Source organism: Bos grunniens, chromosome 27 (assembly GCF_055505025.1).
Source record: "Bos grunniens cultivar Pamir isolate PY7600 chromosome 27, Bosgru_T2T1.0, whole genome shotgun sequence".
Lineage (NCBI taxonomy): Eukaryota > Metazoa > Chordata > Mammalia > Artiodactyla > Bovidae > Bos > Bos grunniens.
This window is the reverse complement of record NC_141191.1, coordinates 36436653-36461391: the sequence shown is the minus strand read 5'-3', so window position 1 is coordinate 36461391 and position 24739 is coordinate 36436653. Positions and strand designations below refer to the sequence as shown.

Here is a 24739-nt window from a genome sequence, read left to right as displayed (position 1 = left end):
TTTGCTATGAAGTGAGGGGACCAGAAGCTATGATCTTAGTTTTTTGACTGTTGAATTTTAAGCCAGCTTTTTCACTCTCCTCTTTCACCCTCATCAGGAGGTTCTTTAGTTCCTCTTCACTTTCTGCCATTAGAATGGCATCATCTGCACATCTCAGGTTGTGGATATTTCTCCAGCAATCTTCATTCCAGCTTGTGCTTCATCCAGCCCATCATTCCACATGATGTACTCTGCTTGTAAGTTTAATATGCAGGGTGACAATATACAGTCTCTTACTCCTTTCCCTATTTGCGCCAGGCAGTTGTTCCATGTCTGATTCCTACTGTTGCTTCTTGACCCACATATATGTTTCCCAGAAAAGAGGTAAGGTGTTCTAGTACAAGCATTTCTTTGAGAATTTTCCACAATTTATTGTGATCCATAGTCAAAGGCTCTAGCATAGTCAATGAAGGAGAAGTCGATGTTTTTCTGTTTCTCCCTTGCTTTCTTCATGATCCAACGAATGTTGGAAATTTGATCTGTCTTCTCTACTTCTTTTAAACCCAGCTTGTACATCTGGAATTACATGGTTCATGTACTTCTGAAGTCTAACTTGAAGGATTTTGAGCATAACCTTGCTGGCATGTAAAATTAGCACAATAGTAAGGTCGTTTGAGCATTCTTTGGCACTGCCCTTTTTTGAGGTTGGAATAAAAACTGACATTTTCCACTCCTGTGGCCACTGCTGGGTTTTCCAAATTTGCTGATTTACTGAGTGCAGCACTCTAACAGCATCATCTTTTAGAATTTTGAATAATTCAGCTGGAATTCTTTTACCTCCATTAACTTTGTTCATAACAGTGCTTCCTAAGGCCTACTTGATTTCACATTTCAGCATGTCTGGCCCTAGGTGAGTGACCACACCATGGTGGTTTTTTAGGTCATTAAAACCTTTCTGGTATAGTTCCTTTGCATACTCTTGCCATCTCTTCTTAATATTTTTTGCTTCAGTTAGATCTTCAGTGTTTCCGTCCTTTATCAGGCCCATCTTTACTTGAAATATTCCCTTATCTCCAGTTTTCTTGAAGAGATCTTTAGTCTTTCCCTTTCTATTATTTTTCTCTGTTTTTTTTTTTGTTTGTTTGTTTTGTTTTGTTTTGTTCATTGCTCAAGAAGTCTTTCTCATCTCTCTTTGCTATTCTCTGAAACTCTGCATTCAGTTGAGTATTTCTTTCCCTTTCTCCCTAGCCTTTCACTTCTCTTCTTTCCCCAGCTATTTTTAGCACATCCTCAGACAACCACTTTGCCTTCTTGCATTTCTTCTTCTTTGGGATGGTTTTGGCATTGCCTCCTGTACAGTGTTACAAACTTCCGTCCATAGTTCTTCAGGCATTCTTCTACCAGGTCTAATCCCTTGAATTATTTGTCACCTCTACTGTATAATCATAAGGGATTTGATTTAGATCTTACCTGAATGGCCTAGTGGCTTTCCTTGCTGTCTTCAACTTTAGCCTGAATTTTGCAATAAGGAGCCACAGTCAGCTCCAGGCTTTGTTTTTACTGATTGTATACAGCTTCTCCATCTTTGGCAACAAAAAAATCAATCTGATTTCAGTATTGACCATCTGTTGATGACCATGTGTAGACTGGTCCACTGGATTGTTTGGAAAGAGTGTTTGCTATGACCAGTGTCTTCTCTTGACAAGACTCTGTTAGCCTTTGCCTGCTTTCATTTTGTACTTCGAGGCCAAACTTGTCTCTTATTCCAGGTTTCTCTTGACTTCCTTCTTTTGCCTTCTAATCCCCTATGATGAAAAGGGCATCTTTTTTTGATCTTAGTTCTAGAAGGTATCCTAGGTCTTCATAGAACTAGTCAACTTCACTGTCTTTAACATCAGCCATTGGGGCATAGACTTGGGTTACTGTGATGTTGAATGGTTTGCCTTAGAAACGAACTGAGATCATTCTGTCATTTTTGAGATTGACCCAATTACTGCATTTTGAACTCCTTTGTTGACTATGAGGGCTACTCCGTTTCTTCTAAGGGATTCTTGCCCAAAAGAGTGGATATAATTGTCATCTGAATTAAATACACCCTTTCCCATCCATTTTAGTTCACTGATTCCTAAGATGTTGATGTTCAATCTTACCATCTCTTGCTTGACCATTTCCAGTTTACCTTGATTCATGGACCTAACATCCCAGGTTCCTATCCAATATTGTTCTTTACAGTATTGGACTTTCATCACCAGACACATCCACAGATTAGCTTTATTCCTGCTTTGGCCAAACTGCTTCTTTCTTACTGTGCAAAAGTGCAGTCGCTCAGTTGTGACTGACTCTTTGCGACCCCAATGACTGTAGCCTACCAGCCTCCTCCGTCCATGGGATTTTCCAGGCAAGAGTACTGGAGCGGGTTGCCATTTCCTTCTCCAGGGGATCTTCCCAACCCAGGGATTGAACTTGAGTCTCCCGCATTTCAGGCAGATGCTTTAATGTCTGAGCCACATTATTAATTGCCCTTCACTCTTCCTGAGTAGCATATTGTATACCTTCAACCTGAGGGGCTCATCTTCCAGTGTCATATCTTTTTGCTTTTTTCATATGGTCTGTGGGGTTTTCCAGGTAAGAATACTGGAGTAGATTGCCGTTTCCTTCTCCAGTGTACTACATTTTTCCAGAACTCTTCACTGTGACCCATCCATCTCGGATGCATGGCTTATAGCTTCATGTAGTGACACAAGCCATCTCTGCCAAAGCAAGGCTATAATCCATGAAGGGGATTTTACCTTGGGGGTCTGGCAAATTACCAGCCCAGTTTGAGACTATGTCACTTATTTTGATGGGGCCTTCCCAGGTGGCTCAGTGGTAAAGAATCCTCCTGCCAAAGCAGGAAATGCAAGAGACTCACGTTCAGTTCCTGAGTGGGGAAGATACCCTGGAGGAAGCAATGGCAACCCACTCCAGTATTCTTGCCTGGAAAATAGCATGGACAGAGGAGCCTGGTGGGTTACAGTTCATGGGGTTTCAGTGTCAGACATAAGTGAGTGACTGAGCACTACTGCACACTTACTTTTGCCAAAGTCATGTTGGATGAATTGATTTCAACAGAGGCTTAAAAAGGTTCTCATGGTTTTCTGCTCTCCATCTTTATCTGTCATCCCCATGAGAATATGTTTTGGCTAAGCTTGCTGAAAGATTAAAGACATGCGGATCATAGCCAAAGTGTTCTATTTATGCCTGCTGCTGTTAAGTCACTTCAGCCGTGTCCAACTCTGCACGACCCCATAGACGGCAGCCCACCAGGCTCCCCTGTCCCTGGGATCTCCAGGCAAGAACACTGGAGTGGGTTGCCATTTCCTTCTCCAATGCATGAAAGTGAAAAGTGAAAGTGAAGTCACTCAGTTGTGTCCAACTCTTAGCGACTCCATGGACTGCAGCCTACCAGGCTCCTCCATCCATGGGATTTTCCAGGCAAGAGTACTGTGGGTTGCCATTCCCTACATCAGCCAATATTCAGCTGAATCCTGTACCACTGAGCAAGCCTGGCCAGTTAGCAGAGTTGTCATGGCTACTGGCACATGACCCAAAAGTGTGAGCAGTAGGTACATTTTGTTTTACCGTATATGGTTGTGGTTGTTCATAATGGAACATTATGCATAATATCATTTGTTGAGATTCATTCATATTGATGTGTGCAAAGTGGGTTTTAATGCATATGTCGCCATCAAATCAATATATCTCATAAATTATTTATCCTCCCTTATTTACAACAAGAAAGCTTTCTAGTTGACATCCCTGGACATGACTTCCCAGGCCTCAGTGTAGCTATTGCATTATAAATAAGAAAATTCTTAAGTGTTATATACTGCCAGTTTTTTTTTTTTCTTCAAAACCTTTATAACTAATTTTTATGACAATAAATTAAAGGATATTTGTTTTCTACATTCTCAACCAAATGCATATATTCACTCATTTTTGTTAATTAGTGGATAACAAATACTATTTTATTGTTGCTTTAATATGCCATTCCCTGGTTGTTAATAACATGTAGTGTCTTTCCCAGTCAAAATGTACAGTTCTCATTGACTTGCTTCCCGTAAGATTTTAAGGTAATTAGTTTCTATTCATTCAGTCAGTCCAATTCAGGTCAGTCGCTCAGTCGTGTCCGACTCTTTGCGATCCCATAGACCACAGCACGCCAGGCCTCCCTGTCCATCACCAACTCCCGGAGTTTCTCTAAACTCACGTCCATTGAGTTGGTGATGCCATCCAACCATCTCATCTTCTGTCATCTTCTTCTTCCACCTTCAATCTTTCCCAGCATCAGGGTCTTTTCAACCAAATGCATATATTCAACCAAATGCATATAACCAAACTCTGGTCTTTTCAGAGTCAGCTCTTCGCATCAGGTGGCCAAAGTATTGTCTTTTATTCATTAGTTTTGAGTTATTTATATTCTATGTATGGCTTTATCTTTCTGTTTTTCTACTTTTTGCTCCATCATCAACTTGTGAGAAGTTTTGTTTTCTCTGGCTATTACCACTTAATCTTTTCTATAGTTGTGAAAATAGCATGTTGAATACTGATGTTTCCTCCTATGTTTTGGGGATTTATTGCTATAAAAAAGAATTTTCAAATAATCCTCATATTCATATTTTTTCTTATAGGTTCTCATGTTCTTCTCTTGTGTCTCTCAGATCCTAAAGTGATACCAAAACATCCTATATTTTTTAAAATTGTCTTTCCATTCGAAATGTAAATCCACTACTTTCAGTTTCTTTATCAGCTCTATTTGCATTTTCCTTCTTTTTTGAAACACTTTTTAATTGCAGTTTTCTGCTGACTCAGGTATTATTTAGTTAGAATATTTTCTAGTTAGATTATTTTCTTCAGAAGGAATATGCAAATAGCATGCGTCCCTAATACAGATCTGTGGATGTCTTTTTGTTCTCATAATTGAATAACATTTTGGCAATGTGTTGAATTTGTGAGTCATATTTCTTTTCTATAAATTTTTGTAATTTGATACAGTCTATTTTAAGTTTTCCAGTATGTTTTCTTTGTATAGGTGGGTGTGAGTTTCTGTGTATATGTATGTATATTACATTAATACTCCCTGAAATATCCAAAGTCCCTTAATGTTTTCTTTTTAATTTTCAGCCCATATACCTTATTTTCTTCCATGGGGAATTTATGCTTTCATCCTGCATCTTATTTCTCTGTGCTGTATATCATATTCTATAACTATGATCAAATCTTTATTTTTGACGTGCATTCTGCCAGCATCTTTCTTTATTGGCTAAACCTTTAATTATGTTTACAGTAAGCAAATTTTCTTGGATACATTTATTCGATTCCTTAATATTAACTGTCTGCCAATGCAGGAGACAGAAGAGATGTGGATTTGATTCCTGAGTTGGGACTGTCCCCTGGAGGAAGGCATGGCAGCCCACTCAAGTAACGTTGCTTTCAAAATTTCAAAATCTCATGGAAAAAGGAGACCAGTGGACTATAGTCTGTAGAGTCAAAGAGCTGAACACAGCTGAAGGGACATAGCATTCACACGTCGTGTATTTTAGTTTCATATTATCTTTTTTGTTTTCCTTCTCCAAATGGTCTGCTTGGAAAGCTTATTAATTTTTCTTGAATTTAAGACTGTTCTTGTCCATCAGTGCTAGTTCATTAGAAGCTAGCTTTTAAATTTTGCCTTTGATTTGTTTTTCAATTTCCTTTTTTTGGACGTTGTTTTTCTTTCAGTGCTCACTTGTATTTCCCTTATGTGCTTAGTTGCTCAGTCATGTCTGACTCTTTGCAACCCCATAGGCTATAACCCAGCAAGCTCCTCTGTCCATGGGATTCTCCAGGCAAGAACACTGGAGTGTGTTGCCATTCCCTCCTCCAGGGAGGCTTCCCAACCCAAGGATCGAACCCAAGCCTCCTGCATTGCAGGTAGATTCTTTACCATCTGAGTTACCAAGGAAGCTTGATTTTCCTTATATCACTGATGAAGGCAGATTGGTGTGTTGTTTCATATAAAAAAGCAAAAGGTGTGGTTTTGGTAAAGAGCCTAGGATGAATAAACTTACAAACTAATTTTTTCTCATTTTAATAATTCTTGTCAAATATCTGTGAAGGTTTTTACTTCTGATTTCTTTTTTTCCAGGAATTACTGTTGGATTCCCACTCTGCCACCTCCTTTTAAATGCTTACAGTTATAAAATGTAGCTCTGCCCTTGTTCCAGAATTCATGTTCTAGATGCTTTCACCTAAACCCATATGGGCCATTCAGATTCTTTAATCATTATATACACTGATATATAAAGATATACATAGTATATCATTTCAGTATATATATATATGTATATATGTGTATATATATATAATATATTTGAATCTTTTTGTCTTATACATCATTACAAATTAACTATACTTCACTAACAATCTTTTTTAAAAAAAGAATGAGAGCAAATAAAGTAGATATGAACTGAAAAGTAGTGATTGTAAAGTAATTAACCTCCAATTAAAATAAATAAATTAATATTTTAAATAAATAAAAACAACAAAAAAAGAAAAGTAGTGATGAAGAAAGCACTCTGTTAATGCTTTAGTTTCTCTCTATCCTGGTGTTCAGAGGCTTCCTGATGTTTGGAATCCTTGAGAAATCTAGGGTCCTTGGACTCTTTAGTCAGTAGAAATTGTTAAGTGGCCAGACAAGGAATTCAGGCAAGGCTTTGTTGAGACTGGCGCTGCAGCAGGAGGGAGTGAAAACAAGCAACAGGTTCCCTTGCTCACTCTCTGAGGAGGGCAAGCTGGTTCCTCATGTGAGGTGAAAGTCAGGGGGGACTGGTGGTCCAAGGCCACTCTGCTCACCACAGGAGAGGCCAATGAATCCATGAGATGAGGGACTGAGGCAAGGAAGAGACTTTATTTGGGGAGCCAGCTGACCGAGAAGATGGCAGGCTAGCACTTCAAAATAACCGTGTTATTGGGGTCTGGATGCCAGATTCTTTTATAGATCAGAGATGGGGGGAGGTGAGGTAGCAAAGTAAAAAGACCTTGAATCTTGGAAACACCTCCTAGAATGCCAAGTCTCAGGCAGAGGATGTGTTAATTTCTTCCTTCCTGCCATCTACAGCACGTGGTTCTGAACAAAGGCACTCCAGTTTACAGTCAGTCAGAGGGGCAGGATTCTCTGAGGCAGGCCATTCAATTATAGTAACAAAAGCAATGAAAAGCAAGTCACAGAAACAGTTCCAACATGGAGTCAGAATTGGCTTCTTTGCAACAGTTTGCAGGTTCCCTTGGTGGTGCTGTGTACAAGCATCATGCACAGATCAGATCAGATCAGTCGCTCAGTCGTGTCTGACTCTTTGTGACCCCGTGAATTGCAGCACGCCAGGCCTCCCTGTCCATCACCAACTCCCAGAGTTCACTCAGACTCATGTCCATCGAGTCAGTGATGCCATCCAGCCATCTCATCCTCTGTCATCCCCTTCTCCTCTTGCCCCCAATCCCTCCCAGCATCAGAGTCTTTTCCAATGAGTCAACTCTTCACATGAGGTGGCCAAAGTACTGGAGTTTCAGCTTTAGCATCATTCCTTCCAAAGAAATCCCAGGGCTGATCTCCTTTAGAATGGACTGGTTGGATCTCCTTGCAGTCCAAGGGCCTCTCAAGAGTCTTCTCCAACACCACAGTTCAAAAGCATCAATTCTTCGGCGCTCAACCTTCTTCACAGTCCAACTCTCACATCCATACATGACCACAGGAAAAACCATAGCCTTAACTAGACAGACTTTTGTTGGCAAAGTAATGTCTCTGCTTTTGAATATGCTATCTAGTTTGGTCATAACTTTCTTTTCAAGGAGTAAGCGTCTTTTAACTTCATGGCTGCAGTCACCATCTGCAGTGATTTTGGAGCCCCCCCAAAATAAAATCTGACACTGTTTCCAATGTTTCCCCATCTATTTCCCATGAAGTGATGGGACCGGATGCCATGATCTTCGTTTTCTGAATGTTGAGCTTTAAGCCAACTTTTTCACTCTCCACTTTCACTTTCATCAAGAGGCTTTTGAGTTCCTCTTCACTTTCTGCCATAAGGGTGGTGTCATCTGCATATCTAAGGTGATTGATATTTCTCCCGGCAATCTTGATTCCAGCTTGTGTTTCTTCCAGTCCAGCGTTTCTCATGATGTACTCTGCATATAATTTAAATAAACAGGGTGACAATATATAGCCTTGACGTACTCCTTTTCCTATTTGGAACCAGTCTGTTGTCCCATGTCCAGTTCTAACTGTTGCTTCCTGACTTGCGTACAAGTTTCTCAAGAGGCAGATCAGGTGGTCTGGTATTCCCATCTCTTTCAGAATTTTCCATAGTTTACTGTGATCCACACAGTCAAAGGCTTTGGCATAGTCAATAAAGCAGAAATAGATGTTGTTCATCACAGCACTGTTTATAATAGCCAGGACATGGAAGCAACCTAGCTGTCCATCAGCAGATGAATGGATAAGAAAGCTATGGTACATATACACAATGGAATATTACTCAGCCATTAAAAAGAATACATTTAAACCAGTTCTAATGAGGTGGATGAAACTGGAACCTATTATACAGAGTGAAGTAAGCCAGAAAGAAAAACACCAGTACAGTATACTAACGCATATATATGGAGTTTAGAAAGATGGTAACAATAACCCTGTGTACGAGACAGCAAAAGAGACACTGATGTATAGAACAGTCTTATGGACTCTGTTGGAGAGGGAGAGGGTGGGAAGATTTGGGAGAATGGCATTGAAACATGTATAATATCATGTATGAAATGAGTTGCCAGTCCAGGTTCGATGCACGATACTGGATGCTTGGGGCTGGTGCACTGGGACGACCCAGAGGGATGGTATGGGGAGGGAGGAGGGAGGAGGGCTCAGGATGGGGAACACATGTATACCTGTGGCGGATCCATTTCGATATTTGGCAAAACTAATACAATATTGTAAAGTTAAAAACAAAAAAGAAATAGATGTTTTTCTGGAACTCTCTTGCTTTTTCCATGATCCAGCAGATGCTGGCAATTTGATCTCTGCTTCCTCTTCCTTTTCTAAAACCAGCTTGAACATCAGGAAGTTCACACTTCACATATTGCTGAAGCCTGGCTTGGAGAATTTTGAGCATTACTTTACTAGCGTGTGAGATGAGTGCAATTGTGTGGTAGTTTGAACATTCTTTGGCATTGCCCTTCTTTGGGATTGGAATGAAAACTGACCTTTTCCAGTCCTGTGGCCACTGCTGAGTTTTCCAAATTTGCTGGCATATTGAGTGAAGCACTTTCACAGCATCATCTTTCAGGATTTGGAATAGCTCAACTGGCATTCTATCACATCCACTAGCTTTGTTTGTAGTGACGCTTTCTAAGGCTATACCTTGCTTTTTCTCCTGGCACCTCAGAAGTGGTAGTCACTTTGTGGCCTTTTTGTGTCTAATTTGTTCATACTTACCCAGACTGCTCATGCAGTCAGTTATTTTTAGTCCCTTATAGTTCCTTTATCATTTGTTACTCATGGAGACATTTGCCCAGGTCAAGTACTCCAGTAAAGAGTTCAGGTCCCACCCTATCTCATTCCTACCATAAACATGTTAGATTGTTCCAAGGTAATCAACATCCACCTAGTAAGAAGCTTATAGCTCCAAACTCCATTTATATCACATTTATGTAAAAATAACATATGATATTTAGCCAAAGACTAGAATCCTTCTTCCAAACAAAGACTTTGAGACGTAGTGTGTGGTTCTACAATTTTTCTCCTACTGCTTCAAGAGAAGCAGTTTCCATAGAGGGACCATGTCTTTTCCTAGGTTCCAGAAGGAAGGCATTGTAGAGTTGAATCTGCAGTAACCTTGTAAACAACATTTGTTTTAATTTTAAAGCACTGGGAATTTGGAGGTTGTTTTTTAGCCTAGGATAAGTTATGAAAAAAAAATTAATGAAATAAGCATAAATTTTTTTGTTATTTATCAACCCATGGCTGCTTATTAGCAAATTATAACAAAAGCATTTATGCCATGAGATGTATAGACGGTTGAATCTATAAAAACTTTGCTTTGGGTATTGGAAGTCCTGGATTTTATTAAACATCAATCTATGTCATTACAGTGCTCACACTTGTATCTGGTCATTCTGGTTCTTGTTTTTTCTTATATACATAATATGCTATCAGAAAGAAAGGTAGACAATGGAGAGATGAACCCACTTCAGTTCAGTTCAGTCCTTCAGTCTTGCCTGACTCTTTGCGACCCCATGGACTTCAGAACGCCAGGCCTCCCTGTCCATCGTCAACTCCCAGAACTTACTCAAACTCAGGCCATCCAACCGTCTTATCGTCTGTCACCCCCTTCTCCTCTGCCTTCGATCTTTCCCAGCATTAGGGTCTTCTCCAGTGAATCCATTCTTTGCATCAGGTGGCCAAAGTATTGGAGCTTCAGCTTCAGCATCAGTCCTTCCAGTCAATATTTAGGACTGATTTCCTTTAGGATTGGCTGGTTTGATCTTCTTGCAGTCCAAGGAAGCCATTTAATTTTTGCATATTTAAGCTCATAAATTGGAAAGTAATATTTTTTTAAAATGTCATAACTCTGGAAGTTACTTTTATTAATGCTGTTATTAAGACAAAGTTTATTGTTTTGGTTGAATTAGGTCATTTTTAGACTCTAACCTCCTGGTGTATTCATACAACAAATCGAGGGTGTTATATCCAGATTCTTCATTTATAAAGGTAAGTTTTACTTTATGTTTTGTAGATTTTTATCCTTTTGTGGTAAAGACATCATTGGTGGGAAGAATGAGCCTCCCTTATGCTCAGCCAGATTGTTGGGCAAGCAGATTGATCACAAACCCAAACATAATGTGGCTGTTGCTATGAAAACATGTTGAATAGAATGAGCATTTCAGAATGTGAAACTCAGGAATCACTTAATTGAAAAGGTCATTTACATTCTCTGGAAGTAGTTGTAGGAATTTGAGAGCAGAAAGAAGTGGGAAAAGGAACTCAAAAGCCTCTAAATACAGGGTAAAGTTTTGATGAAAGTGTCATAGAAGCTGAGCAGTGGAGGGAACAGCGGAAACCACTTCACAGAAAGAGCACAGAAAAATAAAGCTGCAATAGCATATTGAGTACTAAATCGTAATATGTTTACATGAAAACCACAGGAATTTGAATTATATCCCCCAATGCAGATAAGAGTCAAAAAAATGTTTAAAAGAATATGAAGAAGTTAGCTTTAGTCTAAGATATGTATTTTGCCAGACTAGATGATGGAGAAGATAGGAATGCGAGTGTTTGTTCAAATTCTGTTGCTGTGCTACAATTCAGAGAGAATGATGTTTAAAATATGGTAACCAGGACAGCATTTCTCTTTCTCACCACCTGCAAGTAGAAAGTAGGACAGAATTCATGAGGCACCTGGTTTCAGACATTAGACAGTTAAAAGAAAAATCAGAGATTCTTCCTCTGACAGAAAGGAAGCACAGAGGGTGAGTCTCACACTGAACTTGGTCCTCTGACTAGGAATAATGTCTTAACTATAGTACAAGAGTTGAATCAAATAGGACTTCTTACGAGTTTGGATTTTCTGAATTGTAGGGATAACGTATTCCCTACAATTGGATAATGTTAGATATAGGTTTTTGGGTTTTTTTGTTTAATATGGTCTTTACAAAGTTAAGGAAATTCACTGTTCCTAGATTGGTAAGAATCTGTTTGTTTTTCTGCCCCATGATGGGGATTGTAATTAATTGTATAAGATGGCTTTTCTGTATTAGTTGATATGATCATATGATGTTGAGATAGTGTATTGCTTTGACTGATTCTCAAATATTGATACAATACCTAGAAAATATCTTTCATACCTAGAAAAATCCAAACTTGGTCTTGTTGTATGAAATTTTTATTCATGCCTGGATTTGATTTGCTAACAATTTTTTGAGAATTTTGGGGGTCAAATTTCATGAAAAACATTGGTCTATGATTTTCTTTTTTTGTCGTGACTTTGTCTAATTTTTAGATTAGAGTAATACTGGCCTCATTAAATACATCAAAAAGTAATGCATTCTCTTTTGCTTTTCAGGAGGACATTGTATAAAATACTTGTTAATTCTTAAGGTACTTGGTAAAATTCTACAGTGAAATCCCTGGGCTTTGGGATTTTGCATGTGTGTGTGTTGGGAGCTATTACATTAGCAATTCAATTTTTTAATAGTTATAGGCTATTTTATTTATCTGTTTTTTTTTTTTAATTGCTTTGAAAGGTTGTAGTTTTTTAAGTAATTGGTCTGTATCATCTTGGGGGCATTTCTGCATGGAATTTTGTAATAGTATTTATTATTCTTTTAATGACTTACAGGAGCTTTAGTGATGTGTTGGTTGATTTCAATCATTGATGATATGTGACTCCTCTTTTCTTAACTGTCAGTCTTACTAGAGATTTTTCAATCTATTGCACATATCAAAGAACAGACTGTTTTCTTGCTTTGATTTTCTTTACTGTTATTTTCAATGTCACAGCTTTTTGCTGTGTTTCTTTTCTCCCTGATACCTTGCTTCAGGTTTATTTGGCTCTTCTTATTCTAATATGTTAAGGACAAAACTTAATAGGTGACCATTCATCTGGAAAAGATTGAGGGAAAGAGAAGGCTTAATGTCATTTGAATCAGGAAATGTGATACCTCAGCCTTACCTTTTCGGATTTGTGTGTGGATACATAAGAATTTCAGGATCATTTTTTCTGGTTCTGTGAAAAATGCCATTAGATATTGTATAGGAATCACATTGAATTTGTAGATTGCTTTAGGTGGTATGGGTATTATCACCATAAGAATTCCTCCAGTCCGTGATCACTGGATCTCTTCCCATTGTGTCATAATTTCTTTCATCACTGTACTATAGGTTTAGAGTACAGGTCTTTCTCTTCTTGGTTTAATTTAATCAAAAAAATTTATTCTTTTGGATGCTATTGTAAGTGGAATTGTTTTGTTAATTTCTCTTTCTGACAGTTTGTTAGTTTGTAGAAACACAAATGATTTTCATATGTTAACTTTATACTCTGTAGCATTGCTCAATTTACCAATATTTTTCTTCTTTAACCTATGTAGTAATTGCTTTTATTACTTGAATTTTGAACGTGGAACCTCCTTTGCATATCTGGGATAAATCCCACTTGGTTTTGGTTTACAATTTTTAAATTTATTGTTGATTTTTATTTCCTAATATGTTGTTGAGAATTTTTGCATATATGCTCATAAGAGATTTTAATGTGTAGCTCTTTTTTTTTAAGTGTTATTGGTTGTTTTGGTTTTAGTATAACATTGGCCCACATAGCATGAGTTAGAAGTATTTGTTCTGTTTCTATATTCTGAAGGAATGTGTAGAGATTTGATATGGTTTACTCAAGTGTTTGGCAGAATTCAACAGTGACAACATCTGGGCCTGCCTGCTGCTTTGTGATTTGGCAGGTGATCAATTTTATTCAACTTCTTTAAGAGAATCAGACGTAGTCAGATTGTCTATTTCCTCTTACATGAGGTTTGACAAATGGTGTGTTTCAAGTAGTTGGGCCATTTTATCCAGGATTTCAAATTGGTGGACATAGAGTTGTTTATCTCATTCCTTTATTATTCTTTTAATGTACATGAGGCTATAGTTAAGATACTTCTTTTATACTACTGATGTCAGTAATTAGTATCATCTTTCTTAGCACGCCTGGCAAGAGGTTTATCAATTCTAAATCTTTCTTTGCTGTTGCTTACTTCGGATTCAATTTGCTTTTCTTTTTTTCTAGTTTCCAAAGTGGAAACTTTAATTACTGTCCCATAACTCCTGTAAGATTTGATCACTTTCTACTGTCTTCCTTTGCTCCTTTGATCTGCTGGAGTTGAACTGAGTCTTTCTTCTGTCTGATGCAATCTGCTGTTGAAGACTTCTACTGAATTTTTTCAGTTCAGTTATTATTCTATGGCTTCCCTGGTGGCTTAGTGGTAAAGAACCTGCCTGCCAATGCAGGAGACGGGTTCAATTTATGAGGTAAGAAAACCACTTGCAGAAGGAAATGGCAATCCACTCCAGCATTCTCATCTGGAAAGTCCCATGGGCAGAAGAGTCAGGTGGGCTACAGTCCTTGGGGTAGCAAGAGTTGGACACGACTTGGCAAGTAAACAACAGCAGCAATTATTCTACAGCTCCATGATTTCTGTTTGATACTTTTAATATTTTATCTGTTTTTTTTTTCAAACTCTCACTTGGTTCATGCATTGTTCTCCTAACCTCAATGAGCATCTTTATGGGAAAATCTTCATTTTTAATTTTTTATTAGGTACATTAATTTTATTTCACTAGTGTCAGTTTCAGCCTGTATCTTGTTCCTTTGTTTGAAATATCATTTCCTTATTCCTCATTTTACTTACCACTCTACTTTGGTGTCTGCTCATTAGGAAAGCAGTCCCCTCACAGGGTCTTCATGAGACCTTCCATGTACAGAAGGACACCCCCACAAACCAGCCCGGCCAGTGATTTGGGGGTCCTCTACCAGCGGTTTCTCTCTTCAGGTAGAAGCAGACCTCTGTGGGGTTTTCCTGCTCTGGCTCTGTCTCAGAAGGGATGCTCTGTCATCCCAGGTCAGTGCCTCTGTTCTCCCGCAGACTGTACCACGGCTACAGTGCTGCAAGATCGGAGGGACAGATGCTGGTTCTTGGGGTAGTGCTGGTGAAGAGGGAGCACTGCATTCAATCCGTAGACGATTGTCTCCTGCAGTGGAGGCAGAGAGGTGGGCTTTTTCTTCTTCTCACTCTGTGATGAGTGTGGACAAGCAGGGAAGGGAGTCAGTGGTGTCAAGTAACCCAAGCCACGATCTCCATTGTGCTTTGGGTGACTGGACTGCCCAGGTTTGGTGACCCTGTTGCTTGCGTATTCTCCTCAAAAACACTGGGGCACTGCTTGCTTGAACAACACCCTCTTCTGGTCAATCTGGAAGCTAGATTATCTCTTTCTAATTTAATCTAATCTCTGGGGCAGATTCTCTGGTGAACAGGCATCCCAAATCTCCCTACTGGTTTTGGTGCATCTGATGTTGCATTCACCAAAAGATGTGCACAAGCCAGTCTGTTATTTCATTGTCTCTCACAGATGGAATTGGTGCATTAATTGCCACTCACTTGGTGTATTTATTGGAGGATAGCAGATCTAGGGATTTCTAAACCACCATATTTTGACCAGTATTAAGCCTTTATTTCTTTGAATAATTTTTCTACTCTGCTAATTCTTTCTGGTTCTCCTTCGTGGATTCTGACATATATTTTAAAATGTTTGGTAATGTTCCATGTGTTCTTGAAACTCTATTCACTTTCTTAATTAATTTTCCTGTGATTTATATATTGGGTAAATTTTATGCATCTGTCTCAAGTTCATTGATTCCATCCCTTGTCATCTGCACTCTGCATTTGTTCCTACCCAGTTTGGGTTGTTTTCTTTGTTTGTTTGGGTTTTTTAAATTATATTATTTGGTTCTAATTTCTTAGTTGTTATTTTTAATAGCTTCTATTTCATTTCTGAAATTTCCTTATTCTTTCAGCTGTTTCAGGATGCTTTTAAAATGTTCATTGAATGAGTATTTTCACAGCTGCTTTAAAATCCATTGAATCATTCCAGCATGTGGCTAATCTCAATATGCAGCATGTGGTGTCTTCTCCCATTTTGTTGTGATATTCTTGGTTCTTGATATAGTATATAGTTTTAGATTGTATGCTTGTCATTGAAATCTTCTATTGTTGAAGACAATCACCCAGTTTAAGTTCAAATTTAGTGTGCTTGTTGCTCCAGTGACCATTTAGCCTTCTTGGAACTTTTGATATTATTTTGTTGTCCGTCATTCTTCCTGGCTTATGTGGAGCTCACTGGATCTCTGCCAGGGCAGCCCATGGCAGAAAAAGTTTCTTTCCTGGGCCACCCTCTGTTGCTTCGTAATGTTGGTTGATGAGGGAACCATATAATGGAGAACATTTCTTCTAGCTGTATGTCAGTCACTGGCTATCAATATGCTTCTCAGTCTGTCTCTGCTAGTGCCCTTGAGAGAGGAAAGTTTTTAATCTAGGCCACTCTTTGCTGCTTTGAGTTTGGAGTGTTGAGAGTTATCTCACGAGGATCATTTTCTCTTATTGGGCATGCAAGGCCAGGAGATGCATAAACTGTGATGCTGTCTTCTGCTGGATAAAATGTTGGGACCTGGTTTGCATTCTACATCTTTGTGAAGATTTGTGGCATAGTTTACTGACACCACTGTGGGCAGAACTGGCTGCTATGTTGTCTGACAGTGGAATGTGTATGCTCTGCCACTATCGGTTGGAGATAGGAGTTAAGTCGAGTATTGAGATGAGTGAATGCTTACTGATGGATTTGTATGTATGGACACTAATGCCATAGAATCACATCCATACATGAGAATGTGATGATAATAGCATGTTCATAGTCCAGGATTAACTGAGGAACAAGGCTGATTCTAGATATCACTACACTTCTTAAGGAAGAGAAGGAAATATTCAGTACAAGACTGTATCAGTGGAGAACGTAGGAAGAGTAATGTTTTAAAAGTCCATTGAGAAGAGACTTTCAAGTAAGGATGATCAACATGGTGAGATATTAAAAAATAGTGAAGAAATGTCAGTTAAGATAGTTTGGTCTTACTTAGAATGAAACAAATGAAATGCCCACCGTGGAAGTCAAATTAATGCTGGTGATTACCTTGAGGTAGCATTTTTAGACTATATATTCAAAATGTGGACTGAGAACGACAAGATATAGATCAGAATGTTATTTATGGAAAGTTCAGATTTACAGCAAAAATCACTTTGGAAAGAATAGGAGTTGTGATTATTTATAGTTAGAAGAGTGTCAAGGGGAAAAGACTGTAGAAAGATAAAAAGGAAATGAAGTGTCTGTTGAATTGTATCATGGAATGCTTAAATTTGATATTTGATGATGTCTAGGATGAGGGTTATCAAAAAAATCAAACTCTTTGTTTACTAATCATTACCAATGTATCTTTATATTACTCCTGTGCAGGGCCATTGCTTTTATCAAGGATATGCCACAGAGATTCCAAATTCAGTTGTGACACTTAGTACCTGTTCTGGACTCAGGTAATGACCTATTCCAGAGATGTACCATAGTCGATATCTAGTGTATCCTTTAACTTTTAGAAACTTCTTGAAGGGTAGATGGAAGACAAAGAAAATAGACACTGACACTGTGACACTGTTTCTTCTCATCTGCTTTCTGTGCCTGCTTGTCTTATCTTTTCCACTATACTCTTTGTGTCTCTCCCAGGCTTGCAATTATAAAATTCATTCAGAAATAGCTGTCATTGGAATGAGAAATATCCCTATTACTGAGCCACTCTAGAACTGCAATGACTCTTAAATGCTATAATAGATAGAAGGAGGTAGAAAATTGGGTTTACACGTTGATGGAAGTAGGATGGGGCTATTATTAGATATTAGATGACAAAGCATTATCAAATTTCTACTTAATGTTTTCTTTTAATATTTATTTATGTTTATTATTAAGAAATCCATACTTTTAATTTCTTTGTTATGTGTTTCAATATTAAGGGGATTATTGCAGTTTGAGAATGTCAGTTATGGAATTGAACCACTGGAATCTTCAACTACATATGAGCATGTTATTTATCCGTTCAGAGATAAAAAAAGTGATTTTTCTCCCATATCTGCAGATCAATCCTACAAAATTCTTGTGAAATCAAATGTAAGTAACTCGTGTATGCAAATTGTGATAAACATATTCACATTGATATCTGTTACATTTGGAAAACAAATTTAAAGTAATACTGGTTATAATAAAGCCTCTCTTATAAGGTATTTATTTTAAATATATTTTGTGTAGTCATAATATTAAAAGTGTAACAGCTGTAAATATATAATTCGAAATTCTCACATATACCTAATTTTAAGTATTTTCTGCAGATATTCCTTTTAAGTATTTTTATGCAAATATACACAAATATTAAATGAAAATATTAAGTAGAAATTTGATAATGACCTTTGTCATTTAATATCTAATAGTCCCATCTTGCTTGATTAACATGTAAATCCAGTTTTCTACCTTCTTCTATTTATTATTGCATTTAGGAGTCATTGCAATTCTAGGGTAGCACAGTTCCACTCTTAAACTGAATTTCCATCCTAAAAATATAATGGTACTCCAATTTGCTGATTGTAAGTGTCGCCTGTTTTGCCATTTAGTAACTTTATTAACTTTGTAAAAATAAAAGTTAATTTTGATAGAAAATGCAAAAGTACAAACGAGGCAAGAATTGTTCCATATCTCGTTGCCTAGACATAGTGTTCTTAGAACTTTGAGGCATTGGTTCTAATTCTTTTACTGTGTCTAGTTATAAAGATGATTTATAAAGGAAGATTTAAGAAAAAAATTATCTAATCATGTATTTTTCCTTGAAATTTCATTTGTGCTATTAAGAGGATAATATAAGTTTTCACTTATCATTAAGTTACATTGCATTTATTATTATCTTAAATGAATGTTAGTTAATATTATTAAAAATTTAAATATAAGCAGAAGGATAATAAGAACTGACCATAATACTATTCTCTAGACAAAAAGATATTGTGAAATCCAGGACAATCATTTTGATATATTGTTTTTCATATACATATATGTTATATATATATAAATTTAAAACGTATGCTTTATAACATTATGGTATATTTTGCATATTTATATTCTTAACTTCAATCAAGAAATACTGCATGAATGTACCAGATTTTCGAACATTCACACTTTTCTTAAAAATGCTTTTATCTAGAAATAGGCATATTTCCAAGATTTTTAGATATATATTCTAACTTCCTACTTAGAATGTTTGCACAACTTTACATTTTGCCATCAAAAGTTACGAAAATGAAACTCTGTCCACATATTCATATCAAAATTGGATATCCTGTTTAGAGAGGCAAAACAAAATTATAATATGAAATGTGAATTTAATTTTTTATGATCTTCATATCATTATTGCTTTAATATTTTTTATTTTGCCAAAAATACTAGTACAAGTGCAGATTTTAAAAATTACCCTTTCAGAATGTCATAAAAATGATAAAATATAGTTATATATAGAAATGAAAATGTCCTTTTTAATAGAACTGAGATGTGACTCCCAACCCTATGCCATCTGCCTGTTGCAGTACAACACTGACACAGTTGAAGACCATTTTCAAAACTGAAGCAGAGCATTGTCACATAAAATAACTTAAAAGGTTTCCATGAACCCTCCTCTATGGCAGTGGGAAAACCCAAATGGATTGACATGTTATGGCAAAGACAAATAGCCCTGCACTTGAACCCCCCAACTTGACTTGAAGAGTCAGCAATAAAAGAGGGGTTGACAGAGGCAAAGGTAACATACAAGAACAGCTGCCATAGCTTGAAGTTCTAGTCAATTAGGCTGTAGCCACAAGTATTTGGCGGAGTAATAAGGCAATGGCACCCCATTCCAGTACTCTTGCCTGGAAAATCCCATGGACGGAGGAGCCTGGTAGGCTGCAGTCCATGGGGTCGCTACGAGTCAGGCACAACTGAGCGACTTCATTTTCTCTTTTCACTTTCATTCATTGGAGAAGGAAATGGCACCCCACTCCAGTACTCTTGCCTGGAGAATCCCAGGGACGGGGGAGCCTGGTGGGCTGCCGTCTATGGGGTCTCACAGAGTCGGACGCGACTGAAGTGCCTTAGCAGCAGCAGCATATTATCTTTTTATATTTAAATCTTCTCATCTGTAAAAATTCAGTAATAAAAATAATACCCAAGTCACACGGGTACTTTAAAGTTTCAATAAATTTGTAATTAAAAATTACTTAGCATAGTATGTCAGAAATGTAAGTGATTGATGAATATCAATAAATATTGCTCCTCCTACTACTATTAGTATTTGCTACCAGTAGTTTCTCATGTACTGAAACAAGGTAATTGGAGCTAAATATGGAAAATTTGGATACAAAATAGAATGCAATATGAAATAAAAGACACTAAAATTTCAGAACTAAGAAGAAACCAGGGATGTCACTGCTGTTACTGATTGGTGGCCCAAGACTGGGGACCCTTGCACAAGGCAACTACTGAAATGTCTTTTTAACTGTGAGTCCAAATACCTAAGGAAATGATATTAAGGGTGGGTCTAGGAAGACAGGTGGTTGAAAATAAGTTTAAAAATACATATAAAACCTAATTTCCTCTCCTAAACAATTGTTTCTGCTGTAAACTCACAGCTGGTCTAAGACTCTTTTCTTGTGTGGAATGTGTGAAGTGGGGTCACCAGGCATAGATGTCTTTGTAAATCATAATAGAAGGTGGTTATACCAAAATTTGTGTGAATATATTAAACTTGACACACTAGATGTTGGGAAATGGTTTTAAACATTCTAAGATGTTCATTAGAATCCAGGAGGGAATTGAACCACCCCAAAGAATCAAAACTAAGTATGTTGACAGCAAGGTTTCCCATTAAACATTCCAGATAATTTACCCTCTCTGAAGACAGCAGCCCATAACCTCCATATGTGGTCATGGATGTTGCAATATGCTGTCAATACCTAATATGAAGAAGCACTAGACACAGGATGAAACAATTTAATATGGTAGATATTGTCATGGAAAAATTCAAAATGTTTAATCTTGAGGCACTAAGGAATGGAGAGAGAGAGTGAAGAAAGCAACATGACAATATACTCAGAGAGGTGTGCTATGCTTAGTCTCTCAGTCATGTCCAACTCTTTGTGAACCCATGGACTGCAGCCCATCAGGCTCCTCTGTCCATGGGATTCTCCAGGCAATAACACTGAAATGGGTTGCCATGTCCTCCTCCAGGGGATTTTTCCAACCCAGGGATCAAACCCAGGTGTCCCACATTGCAGGCAGATTGTTTACTGATTAAGCCCCTAGGGAAGCCCATACTCAGAAAGGGTGAAGAAAATATTTCATCCACAAAATAAGAACAGAGCACCGTTTAAAAAATAAAATTCAGCAGATAACAGTTCTTGGGAATTAAAAGCATGCTACACAGGTGTAAAAACAGGAAAGTTCATCACAGAAAATTCCAGAAATCACACACAACTAAAGTATAAACAAAAATGACAAGGAAATTTGAGAGATAAGATACGCAATTAAAATAGCAATGCAGGTGATGTAGTATGAGTTCCAATACAAATGAAATTGAGAATCAAAATGATTTAAGCAGGGGTTCTGAATCAGCATTTTTAAATATCTGATTTCTTCTGTATAAACACAATGTAGAATGGCATGAAACTACTTAGCACCAATATTGAAGATTGAAAGGCAACACAAAAATTACTTAAAATAAGGCAAGGTAGTTTTCAGCCTGTAATTATTTACCCAGTCAGAACTATATAACTGATATTTTTCATTAAAACCATTTCTTTCCTCCCTATTGTTAATACCCTTCCTAATGTGTAAAACAAACCACACTTAGAATAACAGAGAGAGACTCTAATCTCACCAGGAATGAGAAGATTAGCAGGCCACAACACAACCACATTTCTAAGGAGTAGTTGTCAAATACACTGAATTATCTGTCAAATCAGGAGATGGGACAACTTTGTAAGCTGTTATCCTCAAACTGTATTCTTCATGAGTAAACACTATTAGGTCAAATACAATGAAGTGATGAATTTCTGTCAGTGGTTTAACATGATGTGTGGGCTTTGCTCATGCAAAGACCAAGGTAGATGAAAATGCTAGCTGTTTCCTTTTCCAGCTTCAACTCGGGGCCTCAAAGTGTCCCCAATAGTATTTGAATTCAGATAGGAGTAAAGGGAGAAGACTGTCTGAATCCCCATCTTGATTAACCTGAGCTGAATAGGTATCTCTCACCAACTTCTCTCTCAGAGAAGGAGCAATATCATTCTTGAAAAATTGGTCATTTCTTATGAACCAAATATAGTGTAGGTCAATTATCCCCACCATTTGTTCAACAAAAGTTTGACATGAAAGAAATGAATGTATTCTGAAAGAAGAATACAAAAGTAATAAACATGGGACATAAAAACAAATATAAATATAAAATATAACACAAATTACATGATCTAAAATGAGTTAAAAACAATATTGATATTGTTATATATTTATGTACAGGGTGCCACCTGTTGTTGTAAGACCTTGACAGTATGCCCTGTCTTTCCATTTCTTTCTACAATTCTGAGAGCGAGGACAATTATCCCTCTCTTCAGAAGGAAGCAGAGACCTAGAGAGTTCAAATTATTATTGTAAGTTACAGCATTAAAATTCTAGTCTAAATAATACAACCCCAGAGATCCATTCTTTAGTACTCACAAGTCTACGCTTTCACAGTCTGTTTAAAGATCCTGGAAGTGCTCAAGAAATAGACATAAAAGAAAAACAAAGCCATTTTGAAAATGAAAGCCATTGACAATAGAACTGGTGAATAACAGAATAGACATTATCGTAAAACCCTAAGGTAGCTAAAATGGATGGGAATGGGTGAATTTAACTCAGATGACTATTATATCTACTACTGTGGGCAGGAATTCCTTAGAAGAAATGGAGTAGCCATCATGGTCAACAAAACAGTCTGAAATGCAGTACTTGGATGCAATCTCAAAAATGACAGAATGGTCTCTGTTCGTTTCCTAGGCAAACCATTCAATATCACAGTAATCCAAGTCTATGTCCCAACCAGTAACACTGAAGAAGCTGAAGTTGAACGGTTCTATGAAGACCTACAAGACCTTTTAGAACTAACACCCAAAAAAGATGTCCTTTTCATTATAGGGGACTGGAATGCAAAAGTAGGAAGTCAAGAAACACCTGGAGTAACAGGCAAATTTGACCTTGGAATACGGAATGAAGCAGGGCAAAGGCTAATAGAGTTTTGCCAAGAGAATGCACTGGTCATAGCAAACACCCTCCTCCAACAACACAAGAGAAGACTCTACACATGGACATCACCAGATGGTCAACACCGAAATCAGATTGATTATATTCTTTGCAGTCAAAGACGGAGAAGCTCTATACAGTCAGCAAAAACAAGACTGGGAGCTGACTGTGGTTCAGATCATGAACTCCCTATTGCCAAATTCAGACTTAAATTGAAGAAAGTAGGGGAAACTACTCAACCATTCAGGTATGACCTAAATCAAATTCCTTATGATCATACAGTGGAGGTGAGAAATAGATTTAAGGGACTAGATCTGATAAACAGAGTGCCTGATGAACTATGGACAGAGGTTCGTGACATTGTACAGGAGATAGGGATTAAGACCATACCCATGGAAAAGAAATGCAAAAAAGCAAAATGGCTGTCTGGGGAGGCCTTAAAATAGCTGTGAAAACAAGAGAAGCAAAATGCAAAGGAGAAAAGGAAAGATATAAGCATCTGAATGCATTGTTCCAAAGAATAGCAAGGAGAGATAAGAAAGCCGTCTTCAGCAATCAATGCAAAGAAATAGAGGAAAACAACAGAATGGGAAAAACTAGAGATCTCTTCAAGAAAATTAGAGATACCAAGGGAACATTTCATGCAAAGATGGACTTGATAAAGGACATAAATGCTATGGACCTAACAGAAGCAGAAGAGGTGGCAAGAAACAATACACAGAAGAACTGTACAAAAAAGATCTTCATGACCAAGATAATCACAATGGTGTGATCACTCACCTAGAGCCAGACATCGTGTCATGTGAAGTCAAGTGGGCCTTAGCAAGCATCAATACGAACAAAGGTAGTGGAGGTGATGGAATTCCAGTTGAGCTATTTCAAATCCTGAAAGATGATGCTGTGAAAGTGCTACACTCAATATGCCAGCAAATTTAAAAAACTCAGCAGTGGCCACAGGACTGGAGAAAGTCCGTTTTCATTCCAATCCCAAAGAAAGGCAAGGTCAAAGAATGCTCAAACTACCACACAAATGCACTCATCTCACACACTAGTTAAGTAATGCTCAAAATTCTCCAAACCAGGCTTCAGCAATACATGAACTGTGAATTTCCAGATGTTCAAGCTGGTTTTGGAAAAAGCAGAGGAACCAGAGATCAAATTGCCAACATCTGCTGGATCATGGAAAAAGCAAGACAGTTCCCAAAAACATCTATTTCTGCTTTATTGACTATGCCAAAGCCTTTGACTGTGTGGATCACAATAAACTGTGGCAAATTCTTAAAGAGATGGGAATACCAGACCACATGGCCTGCCTCTTGAGAAACCTGTATGCAGGTTAGGAAGCAACAGTTAGAACTGGACATAGAACAACAGACTGATTCCAAATAGGAAAAGGAGTACGTCAAGGCTGTACATTGTCACCCTGCTTCTTTAAATTATATGCAGAGTACATCATGAGAAACGCTGGACTGGAAGAAGCACAAGCTGGAATCAAGATTGCCGGGAGAAATATCAATAACCTCAGATATGCAGATGGCACCACCCTTGTGGCAGAAAGTGAAGAGGGACTAAAAATAAAAATCCTCTTGATGAAAGTGAAAGTGGAGAGTGAAAAAGTTGGCTTAAAGCTCAACATTCAGAAAATGAAGATCATGGCATCCGGTCACATCACTTCATGGGAAATAGATGGGGAAACAGTGGAAACAGTGTCAGACTTTATTTTGGTGGGGCTCCAAAATCACTGCAAATGGTGACTGCAGCCCTGAAATTAAA

General features: G+C 37.7%; 1 protein-coding gene across 1 annotated transcript in view; it reads left to right on the top strand.

Annotated features, from left to right (window-relative positions):
- The window catches only part of LOC147343799 (A disintegrin and metallopeptidase domain 3-like), a 102716-nt gene that overhangs the window by 9114 nt on the left and 68863 nt on the right, over nt 1-24739 (top strand). Inside the window, exons 4-6 of the mRNA XM_086380425.1 lie at nt 10672-10750; nt 17084-17160; nt 17632-17785. Of these exons, the coding sequence (XP_086236551.1) occupies nt 10672-10750; nt 17084-17160; nt 17632-17785 (310 nt within the window). The remainder of the gene's footprint in view (nt 1-10671; nt 10751-17083; nt 17161-17631; nt 17786-24739) is intronic.